General features: G+C 38.4%; 1 protein-coding gene across 3 annotated transcripts in view; it reads right to left on the bottom strand.

The window, feature by feature from the left end:
- Nucleotides 1–20,805, bottom strand: part of AFF2 (ALF transcription elongation factor 2) — a 692,736-nt gene that overhangs the window by 171,444 nt on the left and 500,487 nt on the right. For all 3 annotated transcript variants that reach the window (XM_073641227.1, XM_073641226.1, XM_073641228.1), the window contains exon 9: nt 6,925–6,962. In XM_073641227.1, coding sequence (XP_073497328.1) covers nt 6,925–6,962 — 38 coding nt within the window. The remainder of the gene's footprint in view (nt 1–6,924; nt 6,963–20,805) is intronic.

Raw genomic sequence — 20,805 nt, forward strand, 5'->3', positions numbered from 1 at the left:
CACATACATCCGGAGGAAGTGAGAGCTGCTGCTGTCTCATCTCCTCTGGATGTATGTGAGACGTTCGAAGACAGAGAGAGTGAATTTGATGCTGATTCACTGTAGGGATTGCGTGACATAATAACGTCAATGACACGCTATTCCTGGGAGAGCCAGTGCCGGCATCGGAGATGATTATAGATGTTATTATTTTACAAGGGGAATACAATGTGGTTGTCTGAGTAATGGACAACCCCTTTAAAATAATATTTCTAGTATAGTATGTCTCAGGGATTGGTAGGATGACCCCAGCTACATTTGTAGGTTTCTTTAAGTCTACTGATGCCTTATTCTCTTAACCACATATTGAAATTTCCCATAAACATCTATCAAATGTAAATTCAACACTTAGAATCAACTCCAATTTATCGTCTTAATTTGTTATGAAATAATGGAATTAAAGGTCACACCAGATCAAAAAATGGATTTTTAGACAATTGTGCAGGTACTTTAGAACCTGTTAAAATGGAATGACTAATGGCTGTATTTCCAAAAGGGTAAAAGCAATATGTTTTTAAAGCTCCTTGAATTTAGGCTTAAGACCACTGCCCCACTATCAGTATCTGGTCAGTATTCGGTCAGTATTTTTTCTCAGGAGTGGGAGCCAAAACCAGCAGTGGGTGATAAATGCAGAATTGGTGACTTGTTTCTATTATACCTTTTCTCTGATTGTTCCTCGCCTGCTTTTGGCTCCCACTCCTGAGAAAAAATACTGACCGAACACTGACCAAATACTGATAGTGGGGCCGTAGCCTAAAGTGTACATTCATATCCTGATGATTTTGTTATACAGTTAGGTCCATATATATTTGGACAGAGACAACATTTTTCTAATTTTGGTTCTAGACATTACCACAATGAATTTTAAACAAAACAATTCAGATGCAGTTGAAGTTCAGACTTTCAGCTTTCATTTGAGGGTATCCACACTAAAATTGGATGAACGGTTTAGGAGTTTCAGCTCCTTAACATGTGCCACCCTGTTTTTAAAGGGACCAAAAGTAATTGGACAATTGACTCCAAGGCTATTTCATAGACAGGTGTGGGCAATCCCTTCGTTATGTCATGCTCAATTAAGCATATAAAAGGCCTGGAGTTGATTTGAGGTGTGGTGCTTGCATTTGGAAGGTTTTGCTGTGAAGTAAACATGCGGTCAAAGGAATTCTCCATGCAGGTGAAACAAGCCATCCTTAAGCTGCAAAAACAGAAAAAACCCATCCGAGAAATTGCTACAATATTAGGAGCGGCAAAATCTACAGTTTGGTACATCCTGAGAAAGAAAGAAAGCACTGGTGAACTCATCAATGCAAAAAGACCTGGGCGCCCACGGAAGACAACAGTGGCGGATGATCGCAGAATAATCTCCATGGTGAAGAGAAACCCCTTCACAACAGCCAACCAAGTGAACAACACTCTCCAGGAGGTAGGCGTATCAATATCCAAATCTACCATTAAGAGAAGACTGCATGAAAGTAAATACAGAGGGTTCACTGCACGGTGCAAGCCACTCATAAGCATCAAGAAGAAAAAGGCTAGACTGGACTTTGCTAAAAAACATCTAAAAAAGCCAGCACAGTTCTGGAAGAACATTCTTTGGACAGATGAAACCAAGATCAACCTCTACCAGAATGATGGAAAGAGAAAAGTATGGCGAAGGCGTGGTACAGCTCATGATCCAAAGCATACCACATCATCTGTAAAACACGGCGGAGGCAGTGTGATGGCTTGGGCATGCATGGCTGCCAGTGGCACTGGGTCACTAGTGTTTATTGATGATGTGACACAGGACAGAAGCAGCCGAATGAATTCTGATGCATTCAGAGCCATACTGTGTGCTCAGATCCAGCCAAATGCAGCCAAACTGATTGGTCATCGTTTCATACTACAGATGGACAATGACCCAAAGCATAAAGCCAAAGCAACCCAGGAGTTTATTAAAGCAAAGAAGTGGAATATTCTTGAATGGCCAAGTCAGTCACCTGATCTCAACCCAATTGAGCATGCATTTCACTTGTTAAAGACTAAACTTCAGACAGAAAGGCCCACAAACAAACAGCAACTGAAAACCACCGCAGTGAAGGCCTGTCAGAGCATCAAAAAGGAGGAAACACAGCGTCTGGTGATGTCCATGAGTTCAAGACTTCAGGCAGTCATTGCCAACAAAGGGTTTTCAACCAAGTACTAGAAACGAACATTTTATTTACAATTATTTAATCTGTCCAATTACTTTTGGTCCCTTTAAAAACAGGGTGGCACATGTTAAGGAGCTGAAACTCCTAAACCCTTCATCCAATTTTAATGTGGATCCCCTCAAATGAAAGCTGAAAGTCTGAATTTCAACTGCATCTGAATTGTTTTGTTTAAAATTCATTGTGGTAATGTCTAGAACCAAAATTAGAAAAATGTTGTCTCTGTCCAAATATATATGGACCTAACTGTAAATCTATGTACTGGTGTACAGAGGCAAAATTAAGGAAATTCTGTCCAAATGTTTCTGGACTCAATAGTATGTGCAATAAACATATGTGATGAAAATGAGCATGAGAGAACGTGGTTACTTTGGTCATGTGATGTGACATCATTAGGAGTTGCTTTGGTCATGTGATGTGACATCATTAGGAGTTGCTTTGGTCATGTGATGTGACATCATTAGGAGTTGCTTTGGTCATGTGATGTGACATCATTAGGAGTTGCTTTGGTCATGTGATGTGACATCATTAGGAGTTCCTTTGGTCATGTGATGTGACATCATTAGGAGTTGCTTTGGTCATGTGATGTGACATCATTAGGAGTTGCTTTGGTCATGTGATGTAATGACATTATGAAAGTTTCATCATAATGTCAAGATCACAATACAGCTGCAGGGACTGATTGGGACCAATGGAGGCTGATCAGGCAAGAATTTTCTTAGTTGTGTTTGTTATTTGGCACATCACATTGTAAGATCTGGTAGATAAACCTACTACTCTTTTCTTTACTTAGGAAGTTGAGCATTAACCTGAATACATACAAGAAAAAGACAAATACACAAGTACAATAGCACAAATGTACAAACGTTGCATAAGTTCAGAATTAGCAATAAAGCCCCGAATTCAGTCCGTAAAGAGTTTTTCTGTGCAGGGCAAGTAAGACAAAGAAAAGAAGGCAGTAAATGGACGCTTCAATTAAGTGTAAAATGTATATCTAAATGCAGGCTGGAACATTTTAACAGTAATGACATCTACGCCTTCTCCCCAACCGAAACAGCTGTCAGCGGCACTTACATTCAGTGCAACGTATTAGCACGTGGCTGTTTGCCAAAACCATTTGCATTTAGAGAATTACACTTTTACACTTGTTAAAATTGAAAATGACTAAACAAATGGCATGTGATGAGCTGCCTAACCTGTAATCTGAGCATTTAATTCCTAGTAACTACACAGACTAATATAATACACAGTGTGAGCATTTTCCTCTCTACGTATGAATATGTATACAGTCTGCAGTTTTGTAAATCGGTCGTATGAATATTCCTGCAGTTGCGGTAATGCTAATATTGACTTAGCACTGTTCACCATAAGCTGGTAATGATGTGATAATTAAGAAGCCGCCTATGGCTTCCTATAAGATGTACTTTTTATTACATGCTTTCTATATACAGATTGTGTTATATATATTAAAAGACCTGGAACCAAACTATAAAGGGTCTTGATTGTGTGTAATACAGACAGATAAAAAGTAAATAAATTAGGGAGGTAGAATACAGTGATTGCTAGAACAGAAGTTACATGAGTCTCCAAGAGTATGATGGAAGCTTCTAATAGAAAGAGACAGGAGATCTTTTGAGAAACCAAAGTTGAAGGGATATTTCAAGGTTATAAAATGCAGAAAACATGGCCATATGTGCCACAATGATGCCACCATAGCTTGGTGGTAGTTATTTTACATGCACAGCTCTGTGCAGATCAGTTGTTTGTATGCCACCAGAACTTGCTGTGGGCAGGATTACCATGTAAAGGATTATAGGTCTGATGGGTCTTTTCCTTTTCTCGCAGACATTGCCTCCATTTACAGTTGTCTGCATGCCCCTGTATAACAAGGTGTAAGTTAGTGCTAAACATACTCCCTGCTTTAATACAAAACAGATCTACTACTCGCTGACACTACATAATCTGCAGTCTGCTGTCCAATATTTATCTGGCCTCTCCAAAGAGAGGAAGGGAGAGGGTAGAGCTCAGGAGGAGTGGAGATAACCGATGAAGAGCCATGTGTGACATTCAATAGTTGATGTCTTCTGCTGGCTTGAAGAAGGAGACCTAGATCCCTGAAACGTATTGCCTATTTTGTACGTTTTTTTGCGCTCATTCTTTTAGTCTACTTTTTTTTTTTATCATATTTTATGAATTTTCACTTTTATATACATTTGTAATAAACATATTTATTTAGTACATTAAGAATCAATGGATTAATTTGAGCTCTTCCACCTTCATTTTCCTTTTTGGATTTTTCTGATCCTCTCGGTTTTGAATACACATATTCCAGGCTAGGTTGGCTACTACTGCTTAGAGACTCTGGAAAAATCAGCTTAATTTTCCATATCAATCTTATATTTGTTACATCCTAAGCAAGTAGCGTTTCTTGTATAAATTTGGACATCACACCGGTGGAAGAGTACTGTCATGTGACTACATGTTGTCCACGCTAGGTTTTAAAATAAATAACATTTCCTGCTGATTACGCCTATGTTCCCACAACTTGGTCGTGATGGAGAGGTTAAGGCGATGAACTAGATATCCATTAGGGTCTTCCCGTGCAGGTTGACACCCTGCCGACTATGTCTATGTTCCCACAACTTGGTTGTGGCCGTGCTGTTAAGGCGATGGACTAAAAATCCATTAAGTTCTCTCTGCCCAGGTTGACATCCTGCCGACTACGTCTCTGTTCCCACAACTTATTAGTGGCCGACAGGTTTTAAAATACATAGCATTTCAAGGAAACATGCACACTAACCATTTTAAAGAATGTTTTTTGGTTACTATAAGTGTTTCACTTTGTCATCTGTCCCAATGGAATGAAAAGAATCCACAGACTGATTTGCTATTATCGGATTTCATAAAACATAGTAGTTTTGGTTTAAATTGGTTTAATGTTTTAATTTTTAAGGAAATTTGTGAGGTAGAAAGTTTTGAGAAAATTTTTTATCTAGATATGGCAACCATGACAAAAAAAAGACAGATTCATGATCTGTTCTTGGTCTTTCCAGACAATTTTAAACAATCCACATTAGGGTCTCGTGCACACAACCATTTAAATTGGATGAGTGCTATCCGTGGTTTTGATGGATAATACTAGTACCCATGTTATGCTAAGGGGCTGTGCACATGTCCAATTTTTTCCTTGACCCGAACGGTCTGAGTGATAAAAGGGTGACATGTCTGATTTTAATCTGAGTGTCGGATCAAAATCGGCAATGCAAGTCTATGGGTTCATGGAGAACATCGGACAGCAGTTGTATAAAATCTGAGTGTGGTCCGATTTTAACAAACTGACTGAATAGAGAAGGTGGAGAAACTTTTCTCTTTCTCAGCACCTAAGAGAAAAATGGGTTATGCTAATCAGAGTCTGATTAGCATAATTGGACCATTTTCTTGGATGAAGAGAAAACAGTTGTGTGACCCTAACCTTCAGATGTGATACATCCTGTTGTGTTGCGATAAGATTTGAGTTTATTTTCCTTCTCTTAACTTTCTTTATTTTTTTATTTTGTAAAGTAAAATAATGTGATATGTTCACATTTGAATGTAAAACTTAAAATCACAAATGAAGAAAATAAAAAAGTGGAATATAAATGCCTTTCTGTAACTTTCTATGAAAACTTTATCATGTTTTGGTCTTACTTTCAAATATTAAAAAATGGCAAAGACTCATGAGGCAACCTTGACATTGCTTTTTCCCAATAGCTGTAGCCCCAGAAGTTGAGGGTCTACTTTTCAATACATGAAGGCATTAGAGTAACATGGAATGAATATCTCAATGTCCTATCGTGTCATCTCTCCGACAGAGGGTGTCTGAAGAGTGAATGATTTTCAACACCCAATCCTTTGATTCTATGGCATATTGCCTCCCAATGTCTTACTCCTTTCTGTTCATTCAGAACACTTGCATGCTTGGTCAAAATGAGTGTGCATGTGAATAGGGAAGGTGGGCAGTAGTGATGGGCAGTCCGGCTCTTTTCGGTGATCTGGCTCTTCTGGCTCCGAGCACCTAGAAAGTTGGCTCTTTTGGATCCTAAATGGATCCCTATTAAATATTTGTTCATCATAGGTGAACACATATTTAAGATGACGTTGATGCCGCTGAAACTCCACCCACCCATGGGTTAAACTCCACCCACTCACAATTAGCCAATTAAATTGAAGAGTGCCCAGAGTTTGGTTTGGGTGGGTAGAGTTACGACCGCCGAACACTGCAATTTTATGCCCAGTAAGAGCCATTCAGAGAAGTTAGTGGCTCTCACTGGGGTGACGACTCCCACTATTCACAGCAGGGAGCCAGCTCTTTGTGTCGGATCCTACGAGACCGACACATCACTAGTTGGCAGAGATAGCTTTCAGCTGATGTGCATGGGCAGTTTCTTGTTGAGTCATCATTATACATGCAAGATGATAAATACCAGAGGTAAACTATATAATAATATAAGTAGGAGGGCAGTGGTACAACTCTCAGGCAATAAAATAATGTTTTATACCATAGTTTACACTTGAATGAAAAATTAGCTACATATTGATGGTTCCAACAGCCGATCAACAGCTACTTTATTCCCAGTTTTCTTTGGTGGCCTTTATTGTACAAGCTTTCTCATTTATGTGAATTGTATGGTTTGAGAAATGTAAAATATTTTCTTACTTTACAGGATTACTTCTCAGCTTGTTTTTTTCACTGGCCTGTAAAAAAATAAAATTTAAATTATTAATTTGTTGAATAAAATAGTCTTTAAAACATCATGGGATGTGGACCAACCAGCAGACCGGGCATACAAAGGCTATATTCACCCAGATAAGAAATAGCTTATACTATCCAACACAGAGTCTAGGGGTCAGTAAATAACATGAATATCTTATGTGTAATAATGATGCTGTATAATTTATCAAGATGTCAAAAGCAGCAAAAATAGAGCAGATTAAAAAAATAATAATAGGACATGTGATTAGGTACCAATTTGGTGCAAGTCAAAAGACACATTAGGGACTGTTCACATCACAATTCTTTTTATATATATTTTGCACTTACACCAGAAAGGCTTCCAACAAACAGACTAACTATGTCCATAGAGCTCCATCCCACTGGATGGGAGATGTCAGTAAAATGCAATAGAAAACGTATGGAATAGTATAGAAGTCTATGACACTCCATCCTGCATAGTCCAGTATAAAAAGCCATATTTAAGTTCAGATTCAATATTGCATTTACGCCTGTTTTTTGTCAAGTATTTAGTATATTGTGTCTTTTTTTTTTTTTTTTGCACCAAATGTATCTTTCCATTTGCAGCTTATTTTAAGGCCATTTTATATGAGTTTTGCCTGTTTTTTTTTTTTGTTTGTTTTTGTTTGCTACTGTAGCAATGATTTAGGGTTTCCATATGTTTTTGCCGCATTCATCATTTACAAACTTTTCAAAAAATTACAAAACCTGTTGTAAATGTACTGGAGTGATTTATGTACACAACTTTTTTTTTAGCATTTTTTGTGATTTTTTTTGCTGTAAAAAGTTGCAAACAATGGTTAGAGAGAAAAAAGACAATTTCTGACTTCGCACAAAATTCATGACCATGTGCAACATTTTGATGAATTTGGTGTAAAAAAATGTAAAGACTATCGCAAGAGAACCAAAAAGAAAAGGGACTTAAAAAAACGCATGAATCGGGGGGTGTAATATATGGCTTTTTTAACATTGAAGACTAGAGTGGCAGGGACCATTAAACTATATGTAATGAGCCTCTCAATAGCTTTTATTATGAATGTGTAAAACAGATGCAACTACATCCTATGGGTGATAAATAGATAACAGTGGCATCCGTTTTCCAATATGTCTTCAAAATCTATATCAAAGCTCATGACATATTTAATGGATAACATTATACAGATGTTAGGCATCCGTCACCATCTATTTAATGTATATGTCTGGAGTTCTTCCTGGCTGAGACAAAGAAAATGTGAAAACGTGATATTAACCGGGTCCTAGGCACCTTTCACTTCCATATGTGTCCTCATGTCTAGCATATCTACACCAATAAATCCCCTTTCATTGTGTTATTAGCCAAAATATCTCAAATGAATTAACTCTGCAAATAGACTTTATGAAACTAAATTCTTTAAATGAGATAAAAGGAAGTTAGAGCAACATATGATGTTGATATCCGACTACACAAAGTGATTGTAGTCAATAACTATGGGGAAACATACGTTTCTATATAAGGTACTCGACATAAAGCAAGGTATTTTAATCAAGACTGTTTGAAAAGTTGCTTCATTTCTGCTTCAATGTAAAGCATACTTTTCCTTTCAGGTGACTATTCAGAGTAAGCTGTCGTTTTTGTGAACATGAAGAATAAAAAAAAATTCTGTCCATTGTATGACTTGTATCCTGCATCTGCATCAGTATTTCCCTCTGCATTCTCCAATTTTCAGTTGTCTCTGAGCAAGTGGGTAGAAACAACCTGCTATTATGTCCGCCATACATAGAACACAGAGACTTGAGGGATTCCTGTTCTCCAGGTCTCTTTGTACCATGTGTATAAGCAGCAGCATGGAGGACATCATATGGGCGTACTGAGCAGTGCAGCTGTGAATCCAGCATGGGGGTGAAAAAAAACACTATCTCCAATATTGCAGCCCCATTTCTCTGCCTCTTTCATTTACTCCACTTCTCACTCAACCTACCCTTCAATAAGCATTTGTAACCTGATCCTTTAATGACCTGGCATGTCTTGTCTTGATTAAGGACTCATGCAGACATCTGTGGATCTCGATCCAAACATGGACCGCAATGCACTGTCTATCCGCAGATCTCTTGATCCAAACTCGACAACCTCATAGGCATTTATGGCAATGTCGACTACAGATCTTGAGACCCTTAGACAGTCCGTGCCTTACGATCCACGCTCGGACCAAGATCCATGGACATCTGCATGAGCCCTAAGATGGATAATTAGTTTTTTAGTGAATAATGAGTTCTGGAATTAAGAGTGAGAATAAGTGGCTCATAAGTGGAGAAAGAAATATATTTCTCTGATAAGATATATGGTAAAGTTTTATATGTTTTTGCACTATTGAACCAACCATGACCATTTAAAGAGGACCTTTTACTAGATTATTTCATTTAAACTGAGTAGCTCCTCCAATTGTTGCTGCTCCATTGATTCTAAAACAGGTTTTCTTTTCCTTCTGTGCCCCTCCATTCCATGGCTTTCCCTTTGGGTATTTTGGTAAATGTCTCTTCTACCAACTGGGCATACACAGCAGATCATTTCTGTGGGCGTTTGATTTTTCTCCTCTAATGTTGGCCAATCAAAACACAGCCGCGCTCACAAAAAAAGTTCTGTGGTACACGCCTAGTTGGTTTAAAGGCAAATTTGCACCTTTATTTCCCAGGTGCGTAACTTTGGAATGGAGAGGCCCAGAAAAAAAAAACTGTCAGTGGAACAATAGCAATTGGAACCAGTACTCAGTTTAAGTAAAATAAAATTAATTGAAAAGTCTTCCTTAAGAAACATCAGTATGAACAGTGTGTAAAACCTTTGACTGTGGATGGTATTTTGCTAAAGAATGTATAGGAAAAAGCAGGAATTCTAGGGGCAATACATTTACATAAGAGCATTGAGATCCCTCTTCTTCTTTCAGTTGTGGAACATGCTGTGTATTTAGTTTTTTAACTATGTACAATGTAAATGTATTGTAATAGTGGGACAGTTCCACAAAAAAAGCAATTTGAGAGCCCATTTTTTTAATTCAGTTAAAAAAAAAATTCACGTTCCGTTCTATGAAATTATTATCTGTTACCAGCTTCGGTGAAATCCCCTTTTACAAACACTTATTATTAAAATTCATATTTATGGATAAGACTACAATTATTTTTTATTGCACTCCAAAATGGTGAAAAGGCAAAAAACAGCAATATAAATTCCCTTACACTTATAGTTTATTGGCACTTCAATGCAAAGTAATTTTCTTGTAAAGTACTTAAAAGCAGAAACTGACAGTGTTAAAACACTAAAACACTCAGTTATATAAATTGCCTTGTGGATGTGGCTGGTGGTCGGCCCAGCTCCCATTGAGACGTGTCATAAAATTACCATGGCTATTAGCATACTGATGTCTTCCTCATGACAAGTGATCCTACACCACAATAAATGAATTGTAGAGGTTAATGCTAAAAAATGCAGCTCTTCTCTTTCAAAGCAAAAAAAAAAATCTTATAAAGAAAACCAACTACACTATTATCTTGGGAGATAATGCAATGTGAACAGACTTATTGATTGAAAAAGACCATATTACTCGTACATAACGGTAATAAAGCTGAACAGATCTGGTGGGAGATATAATTCATAATCTATGACTTCAAAACAAATCAATTCTGATCAATGGAAATCTGATTAGTTGAATATTCTGTTATTCAAAATTTATTGCAGATTTAACAATTAGCCAAATGTATTTGCCATTATTTCTACGGCTACCAGGGTAACTTACGACTACTTGTCTACTTCCATGCAAAGAGACCCGTCTCTATGGGACATCTTTTTTAAATTAAAGGTTTCGCCCATTTGATTGAATAATTCACAAAAAATATGAACAAGACACAATCTGTGTTTTGTTCATATTTTTTGTGGATTATTCAATAAAGAAATCTATTATTTTAATTGGATCTCGGGAGCTGGATTTTTCTTCATTTTCCTCTTACTAAACACAGACTGTGTGATCCGTGCACCTAGTGGTGAGTTAGTTGGACTTTTATTTTTCATCGCCCATTAGATTTTTATAAAAAAATCGCTAAAAGGGCTGTCCATTCTTTTCTTCTTTAAATGGGCCCATGGAGGACTGGGTAAAAAAAGTATATATACAGTACAGACAAAAAGTTTGGACACACCTTCTCATTTAAAGACTTTTCTGTATTTTCATGACTATGAAAATTGTACATTCACACTGATGGCATCAAAACTATAAATTAACACATGTGGAATTATATACTTAACAAAAAAGTGTGAAACAACTGAAAATATGTCTTATATTCTAGGTTCTTCAAAGTAACCACCTTTTGCTTTGATGACTGCTTTGCACACTCTTGGCATTCTCTTGATGAGCTTCAAGAGGTAGTCACCGGAAATGGTCTTGCAACCATCTTGAAGGAGTTCCCAGAGATGCTTAGCACTTGCTGGCCCTTTTGCCTTCACTCTGCGGTCCAGCTCACCCCAAACCATCTCGATTGGGTTCAGGTCTGGTGACTGTGGAGGCCAGGTCATCTAGCGTAGCACCCCATCACTCTCCTTCTTGGTCAAATAGCTCTTACACAGCCTGGAGGTGTGTTTGGGGTCATTGTCCTGTTGAAAAATAAATGATGGTCCAACTAAACGCAAACCGGATGGAATAGCATGCCGCTGCAAGATGCTGTGGTAGCCTTGCTGGTTCCGTATGCCTTCAATTTTGAATAAATCCCCAACAGTGTCATCAGCAAAGCACCCACACACATCACACCTCCTCCTCCATGCTTCACGGTGGGAACCAGGCATGTAGAGTCCATTCGTTCACCTTTTCTATGATGCACAAAGACACGGTGGTTGGAACCAAAGATCTCAAATTTGGACTCATCAGACCAAAGCACAGATTTCCACTGGTCTAATGTCCATTCCTTGTGTTCTTTAGCCCAAACAAGTATCTTCTGCTTGTTGCCTGTCCTTAGCAGTGGTTTCCTAGCAGCTAATTTACCATGAAGGCCTGCTGCACAATGTCTCCTCTTAACAGTTGTTGAAGAGATGTGTCTGCTGCTAGAACTCTGTGTGGCATTGACCTGGTCTCTAATCTGAGCTGCTGTTAACCTGCGATTTCTGAGGCTGGTGACTCAGATAAACTTATCCTCAGAAGCAGAGGTGACTCTTGGTCTTCCTTTCCTGGGGCGGTCCTCATGTGAGCCAGTTTCTTTGTAGCACTTGATGGTTTTTGCAACTGCACTTGGGGACACTTTCAAAGTTTTCCCAATTTTTCGCACTGACTGACCTTCATTTCTTAAAGTAATGATGGCCACTCGTTTTTCTTTACTTAGCTGCGTTTTTCTTGCCATAATACAAATTCTAACAGTCTATTCAGTAGCACTATCAGCTGTGTATCCACCAGACTTCTGCACAACACAACTGATGGTCCCAACCCCATTTATAAGGCAAGAAATCCACTTATTAAACCTGACAGGGCACACCTATGAAGAGAAAAACATTTCTGGTGACTACCTCTTGAAGCTCATCAAGAGAATGCCAAGAGAGTGCAAAGCAGTCATCAAAGCAAAAGGTGGCTACTTTGAAGAACCTAGAATATAAGACATATTTTCAGTTGTTTCACACTTTTTTGTTACCTATATAATCCCACATGTGTTAATTCAAAGTTTTGATGCCTTCAGTGTGAATGTACAATTTTCATAGTCATGAAAATACAGAAAAATCTTTAAATGAGAAGGTGTGTCCAAACTTTTGGTCTGTACTGTATATGTACATACACAAGTGTGGATTATTTATTTAGGATTATGTAAAGCATGCAGCAGAGGAGAAAGCAACTTAGGCTAAACGCAGATTGGGCACCTGTGGAGGACCTCATACACATTATGGGTAAGCAATAGACATCCCCTTCAAATATCTACTACCATTAATTACTTTGGCCTTTTGGAAACACTGGCAACTTATTCGGATATATATGGGAGCAAATTATATCTTTAGTACATATATTTGAGGATAAATGCGCTGTTAATGTGATCTATCTCTTACTGGATCCTCATTAAATAATGTCTATATATAATTTTTAATAATGATTACTAAAAAATAACATTTGATTTTTAATAATGGTAGGTGGTTTGTGAATACTCTTTGGTCTTCATGTGCAGGCAATAATTATATTAAAGTAATCCACTTCACAATCTTGGCATATTGAATGGGGAATTTATACTCTTATGTCCCCAACTGAAGAAAAAATATATATGTGCTATATGAATATTTTTGTAGTTTTATATGTGTATATATATACATATATATAGCCATGGCCTAAAGTGTTGGCACCCTTGAAATTGTTCCAGAAAATGAAGCATTTCACCCAAGAAATTATTGCAATAACACATTTTGTTATACACATTTATTTCCTTTGTGAGAAAAAAAGGCAAATTGGACATCATTTCACACAAAGCCTCAAAAATGGCCCAGATAAAATTGTTGGCACCTTTCCAAAATTGTGGATAAACAACTTTGTTTCAAGCACGAGATGCTCGTTCAAACTCACCTGTGGCAAGTAACAGGTGTGGGCAACATGAAAATCACACCTGAAACCAGATAAAAAGGGGAGAAGTTGACTCAATCTTTGCATTGTGTGTCTATATGTGCCGCACTAAGCATGGAGAACAGAAAGAGGAGAAGTGAAATGTCTGAGGACTTGAGAACCAAAATTGTTGAAAACTATCAACAATCTCAAGTTTACAAGACCATCTCCAGAGATCTTGATGTTCCTTTGTCCTCTGTGCACAATTTAATCAAGAAGTTTACAACCCATGGCACTATAGCTCATCTCCCTGGACGTGGATGGCAGAGACAAATTGATGAAAGGTTGCCACGCAGGATAGTCTGGATGGCGGATAAGCAGCCCCAATCAAGTTCCAAAGAAATTCAAGCTGTCCTGCTGGTTCAGGGTGCATCAGCATCAGTGTGAACTATCCATCAACATTTGAATTAAATGAAACACTTTGGCAGGAGACCCAGGAGGACCCCACTGCAGACACAGAGACATAAAAAAACTAGACTACAGTTTGCCAAAATGTACGTAAGCCAAAATCCTTCTGGGAAAGCGCCTTGTGGACATACAGTACAGACCAAAAGTTTGGACACACCTTCTCATTTAAAGATTTATCTGTACTTTCATGACTATGAAACTTGTACATTCACACTGAAGGCATCAAAACTATGAATTAACACATGTGGAATTATATACTTACCAAAAAAGAGTGAAACAACTGAAAATATGTCTTATATTCTAGGTTCTTCAAAGTAGCCACCTTTTGCTTTGATGACTGCTTTGCACACTCTTGGCATTCTCTTGATGAGCTTCAAGAGGTAGTCACCAGAAATGGTTTTCACTTCACAGATGTGCCCTGTCAGGTTTAATAAGTGGGATTTCTTGCCTTATAAATGGGGTTAGGACCATCAGTTGTGTTGTGCAGAAGTCTGGTGGATACACAGCTGATAGTCCTACTTAATAGACTGTTAGAATTTGTATTATGGCAAGAAAAAAGCAGCTAAGTAAAGAAAAACGAGTGGCCATCATTACTTTAAGAAATGAAGGTCAGTCAGTCCGAAAAATTGGGAAAACTTTGAAAGTGTCCCCAAGTGCAGTTGCAAAAACCATCAAGCGCTACAAAGAAACTGGCTCACATGAGTACCGCCCGAGGAAAGGAAGACCAAGAGTCACCGCTGCTTCTGAGGATAAGTTTATCCGAATCACCAGCCTCAGAAATCGCAGGTTAACAGCAGCTCTGATTAGAGACCAGGTCAATGCCACACAGAGTTCTAGCAGCAGACACATCTCTTCAACAACCGTTAAGAGGAGACTTTGTGCAGCAGGCCTTCATGGTAAAATAGCTGCTAGGAAACCACTGCTAAGGACAGGCAACAAGCAGAAGAGACAAGTTTGGGCTAAAGAACACAAGGAATGGACATTAGACCAGTGGAAATCTGTGCTTTGGTCTGATGAGTCCAAATTTGAGATCTTTGGTTCCAATCTTTGTGCGACGCAGAAAAGGTGAACGGATGGACTCTACATGCCTGGTTCCCACCGTGAAGCATGGAGGAGGAGGTGTGATGTTGTGGGGGTGCTTTCCTGGTGACACTTTTGGGGATTTATTCAAAATTGAAGGCATACTGAGCCAGCATGGCTACCACAGCATCTTGCAGCGGCATGCTATTCCATCCGGTTTGCGTTTAGTTGGACCATCATTTATTTTTCAACAGGACAATGACCCCAAACACACCTCCAGGCTGTGTAAGGGCTATTTGACCAAGAAGGAGAGTGATGGGGTGCTATGCCAGATGACCTGGCCTCCACAGTCACCAGACCTGAACCCAATCGAGATGGATTGGGGTGAGCTGGACCGCAGAGTGAAGGCAAAAGGGCCAACAAGTGCTAAGCATCTCTGGGAACTCCTTCAAGATTGTTGGAAGACCATTTCCGGTGACTACCTCTTGAAGCTCATCAAGAGAATGCCAAGAGTGTGCAAAGCAGTCATCAAAGCAAAAGGTGGCTACTTTAGAGAACCTAGAATATAAGACATATTTTCAGTTGTTTGACACTTTTTTGTTAAGTATATAAGTCAACATGTGTTAATTCATAGTTTTGATGCCTTTAGTGTGAATGTACAATTTCCATAGTCAAGAAAATACAGAAAAATCTTTAAATGAGAAGGTGTATCCAAACTTTTGGTCTGTACTGTACAAGACCAATATTTAAGCTTTTTAGTAAAGTACATTATTCTACTAATTACTGAAAAAGGAAAGAGGCCTACAAAGAAAAAAACACTGAACCTACAGTCAAATATGGTGGAGTTTCAAAGATGTTTTGGGGTTGTTTTTCTGCCTCTGGCACTCGGTGCCTTGACTGTCTGCAAGGCATCATAAAATCTGAAGATTACAAAAGGATTTAGGGTCGCAATGTAGTGCCCAGTGTCAGAAAGCTGGGTATGTGTCCTAGGTCATGGATCTTCCAACAGGACAATGACCCAAAACATACTTCAAGAAGCACTCAGAAATGGATGGAAACAAAGTGCTGGAGAACACTGAAGTGGTCAGCAATGAGTCTGGATCTAAATCCCATTGAACCCCTGTGGAGAGATCTTAAAATTGCTGTTGAGAGAAGCCACCCTTCAAATATGAAAGACCTGAAGCAGTTTGCAAAAGAAGATTAGTCAAAAATTACAATTGAGAGTTGTAAGAAGCTTGTTGATGGTTATAGGAAATGATTGATTGGAGTTATTTATTCCAAACAATGTGCAACCAAATATTAAGTTGAGGGTGCCAACAATTTTGTTCAGCCCATTTTTGGGGTTTTGTGTGAAATGATATCCAATTTGCCTATTTTTCTATTTTTTTGGGGGGTGTTCCAATACACACAAAGGAAATAAACATGTGTATAACAAAACGTGTAATTGACATAAATTTCTGGGAGAAATACTTCATTTTCTGGAACAATTTCAAGGGTGCCAACACTTTTGGCCATGACTGCATATACATACAGCGGGTGAAATAATATATTTCTAAAGGTGACATGAAATTCTCACCAGATGTCAATAACAACCCATCCAATCCCCACAGGCAAAGAAATCAAACCATAGATGTCCATAAATTAAGTTATGTGTAATAATGAGAAATGACACAGAGAAAAAGTATTTAACACATGAAAAAAGAGAGGCACAAAAAGCCATGGAAAGTCATGACACCAGCTGAAATCTATCAATAATTAGAAAGCAATCATGCTACTTAGGGAAAAATAATATCAGCTGCTTCAACTGATGGCCTATAAATAGGTATCCAATTACCAGGGTGCCACACAAACATTTCATGATGGGTAAAACCAGTGATACTGATGGCATTAGTTACAGAAGGATTTCTAAACTAGTGAAGGTTCTAGTGAGCACTGTTGGGGCCATAATCCCGAAGTGGAAAGAACATTATTTGTGCTGCCCACAAGATTTCAGACAGAGGAGTGAAAAGAATTATCAGAAGAGTTGTCCAAAAGCCAAGGATCACCTGTGGAGAGCTACAGAAAGACCTGGAATCAGCAGGTACAATTGTTTCAAAGAAAACTATAAGTAATATATTCACTCTCCATGGCCAGTATGTACACTCACACGCAAGACTCCATTGCTGAACAAAAAGCATGTTCAAGCGTGTTTAAAGTTTGCTCAACAACATATAGACAGGTCTGTGAAGTACTGGGAGAATATAGTCTGGTCAGATGAGACAAAAATGTAACTCTTTGGATGCCATAATACACACCATGTTTGGAGGCCAAGAGGCACTGCATATCACCCCACAAACGCCATACCAACAGTGAAGTTTGAAAGTGGGAAAATCATGGTGCTAGACTGTTTATAGAAAATGGCACTGGCAAATTTCAGAAATTTGAAGGAAGGATGAATGGACAAATGTACAGAGACATTCTTGATAAAAATCTGCTGCCATCTACTAGGATGATGAAGATGAAACGAGGGTGGACATTTCAGCAAGACAATGATCTCAAACAGACAGCCAAGGAAACTCTCAACTGGTTTCGGTGAAAGAAAATAAAGCTGCTAGAATGGCCCAGCCAATCACCTGACCTAAATCCAAGAGAAAATTTATTGAAGGAACTAAAGTTCAGAGTTCATAGAAGGAGCTTATAAAACCTTCAGGATTTGAAGAGTGTTTATGTGGAAAAATGGGCCAAAATCACACCTGAGCAATGCCTGCGACTAGTTTCTCCACAGGAGGAGTCTTGAAGATGTCATCACCAACAAAGGCTTTTGTGCGATGTATTAATTAAATTTCAGTAAGCGTGTTCAATACTTTTTCTCTGTGTCATTTCTCAATGTTACACATAACTTAATTTATGGATATCTATGGTTTGATATCTTTCCTATGTCGATTGGATGGGTTGTTACTGACATCTGGTGAGAATTTCATGTCAATAGCACCTTTAGAAATATATTTATTAATTAAAGCTGAATGGTCTCTTTTTCAAAATTACTATAGGGGTAGACAATACCTTTAAGACAATCTCACCAGCACACTAGCTCTCCTAATTTGGCAAGGTAAAAATAACACAGGCTGTGATAAACCATCAATATTCTGCTGATGGCATCAGAACAGTCAGTGACAGGGATTTCCATTGCTCCATTGAAAAGCCCTTTTGTGATAATAGCATTTTATTTGAGATTCACCCATGATGCAATTCCAAGATCGCTCTTATCATCAATGCAATACAATTTATGGACATGACACATTTCCTCACATGAGATTTCATTATGTATTACATTATGTATTTCCGAGAGGGAAATGGTTGACTTAACCTTACATTAGATAGAGCTGTATTACATTTTGTACCATCTTTCTCTCATCAACGCTATAAAACTACCATGAATCACGGCTGTAAATAAAGCAACAAAAAAAGAATGATGAGAGCCTAAACACATAGTAGCCATAAAACAAATTCCAAATCTGTGTATGGCTTCTCCGCTCCTCCTCCCTTCCTCATAGCTGCAGGCTTTAACCTGGGATCCCTAGTGGGTAATCACTATCTGGATATGAATGAGCTGGCGTCTTAATCCGCACTCTTTAATCACATTTTTTTTTGCAGTTCTAGGGCTGACGAAAATCCTTAGCGTCTTTCTTCCCAAAAATTCTGGTTTATTAGCTGATTGAACATGCAGTTTAATGACACGGTCTGCTTTTCGAAGGTTACGGTGGCACGAGGAAGGAGCCGCGAGGGTTTACACGGCTCCATGTGGGAGACTATTAATATTTACTAACGGTAAAAAAGGCCAAGTTATCGCCAAATGTTTGGATCAATTTCATCTCGTGAAACTGTTGAAAAATAACAAAAAAAAAACAAACACCAAATCATCCAAATGAGTAAATTCCAGGGCCCTTCAGCTTGCCTTAGACATAGAGGCTAGGTCAAGTTTATTGCTGAACCCATTGATCTGTGTACAGTCCATTTATCATTCATGAAAAGAGCCAGTGATCTTCACAGTATATTAGAAGAAACAACTGAGATCATCTGTCAACGGGCCTCTTATTTCTGTTTCCCTCTCCACAGGGACCGCATCTCCTTCGATTCTTCTTGAATTAAAATGTTGCTAAGCAACACAGCTGGGGGCACCGGCGGTAGAATAGCTTCAGTCTATCAAACTGTTTAAGCAGCTGGAGTTTTCACTGGTGAATTTTTTTTTTTTCCCCCTGAACAATCATGCATAATTATGGAACACAAGCCATACTCCAATACCCCAGAATATCACATATGTTTAATGTAAAGTGGGACAAAAACCTTTTTTCTCATGCAAATGCGAGGTGAAATTTGCTATTATCATTGCTGGACGCTCTCCAATGGCTTATTTGGAGCTGTCATTTTCCAGAAATTAGGGCTCCCGCTAAAGCATCATGGGATGTATTTGTATGAAGCAATCTAGCAGAATAATCCAAAGTGCTGTCATTTCGATTCTTTTGTCTAAAAATCATATGACAACGTCTAGGCTGTTCATAAAATATTAATATATGAAATAATAATATATAGAATAATAATAATAATATATAGCAAAAAGTTACCTTCTACATAATATATTACTGAATACCGTCTTTACTTTGTAGGAAAATTAATTTTATTACTTTTTAATTTGAGATTTGATTTAAACTATATAATCCTTTCACATTTAAAAAGAGCCTCCTAAAAGGATAATCCAGGTGTTTCGCTTGCATCATATGCTGGTAGCCATCAGTGACTTTTCAGTGTGGTCATATAAGGTACATGTATTCAATATACATGGTGCTTTTACTCCTTAAAGGGTTATTCTCAAGTTGTGTCTTGAGCAGTAGCATAGCTCAAGCTTGTTACTGGTGAGGCAAGCACTCCTCCTTTAGTGATGGTTTTGGGTTATTGTCCTACTGCTGAGCTTATGCTACAGTGACATATTAACAGTCTGTCAGTGGCTTGTGCTGAAGTATACACTGTTATCATTATATTTCCATATAGATGTAACAGGGCCTTTGAGCAAGCATATGGCTGGGAAAGTGAGAGCAGTGATTAGGAAAACTGCTCTGGAAAATGCAGATGATGGGGGCTGGTGATTTAGCAGAAATGATAAGAGCAGCATGGCAAGGAACTGACAGGATGAGGGAGATGAACAGCTAACTGTTCTATAGAAATGAATGGGCTGGAGAGAGGGAGGTGGCTGGTGTCTCAAGAGTTAACTCCTCACCTTGAAATTTAGCTACTGCATACTTAGCCAGGCTCTGGTGGCCACTCTCTTTAGAAACAAGCTGTATACTATGCAAGATAAAAGTTTTCTTAGCAGTAGAATGACAGCAGATATAAGTAAAACAAGTCAATCACAATGTTGCTTATTGTCCATGCTGTAGGAAAATACATGGACCACACATCCAAAAATAACACATTGATCTAATGCTGCTAGGGAAAACTTGAAAAAACTGAACAAGAGGCTTAGTTCAACATTCTGATCAGACTGTATGAAACCCACTGCCACCTCACATTGAACCTCCATGACGTGGTAGTGGGTTTCATACAGTCTGATGTTAAACTAGGAACTTCATATTCAGTTTTTAAAATTTTTGCCTAGCAGCATTAGGTCAAAGTATGATTTTTCAATGTGCCGTCCATATCTTTTCCTTCAGAATTGGCACAATCTTGCATATTGTTAGGCTCTTTAACTAACTAAAGCAATTTAATATCATGTGAGGCCCCTTTAAGATCTCCTTCCCTGGACAATTAGGTCTCTTTTCTTTCT

The sequence above is a fragment of the Phyllobates terribilis genome, unplaced genomic scaffold (genome assembly GCF_046119375.1).
Source record: "Phyllobates terribilis strain yellow unplaced genomic scaffold, ASM4611937v1 Scaffold_7__3_contigs__length_470593459, whole genome shotgun sequence".
Classification (NCBI taxonomy): domain Eukaryota; kingdom Metazoa; phylum Chordata; class Amphibia; order Anura; family Dendrobatidae; genus Phyllobates; species Phyllobates terribilis.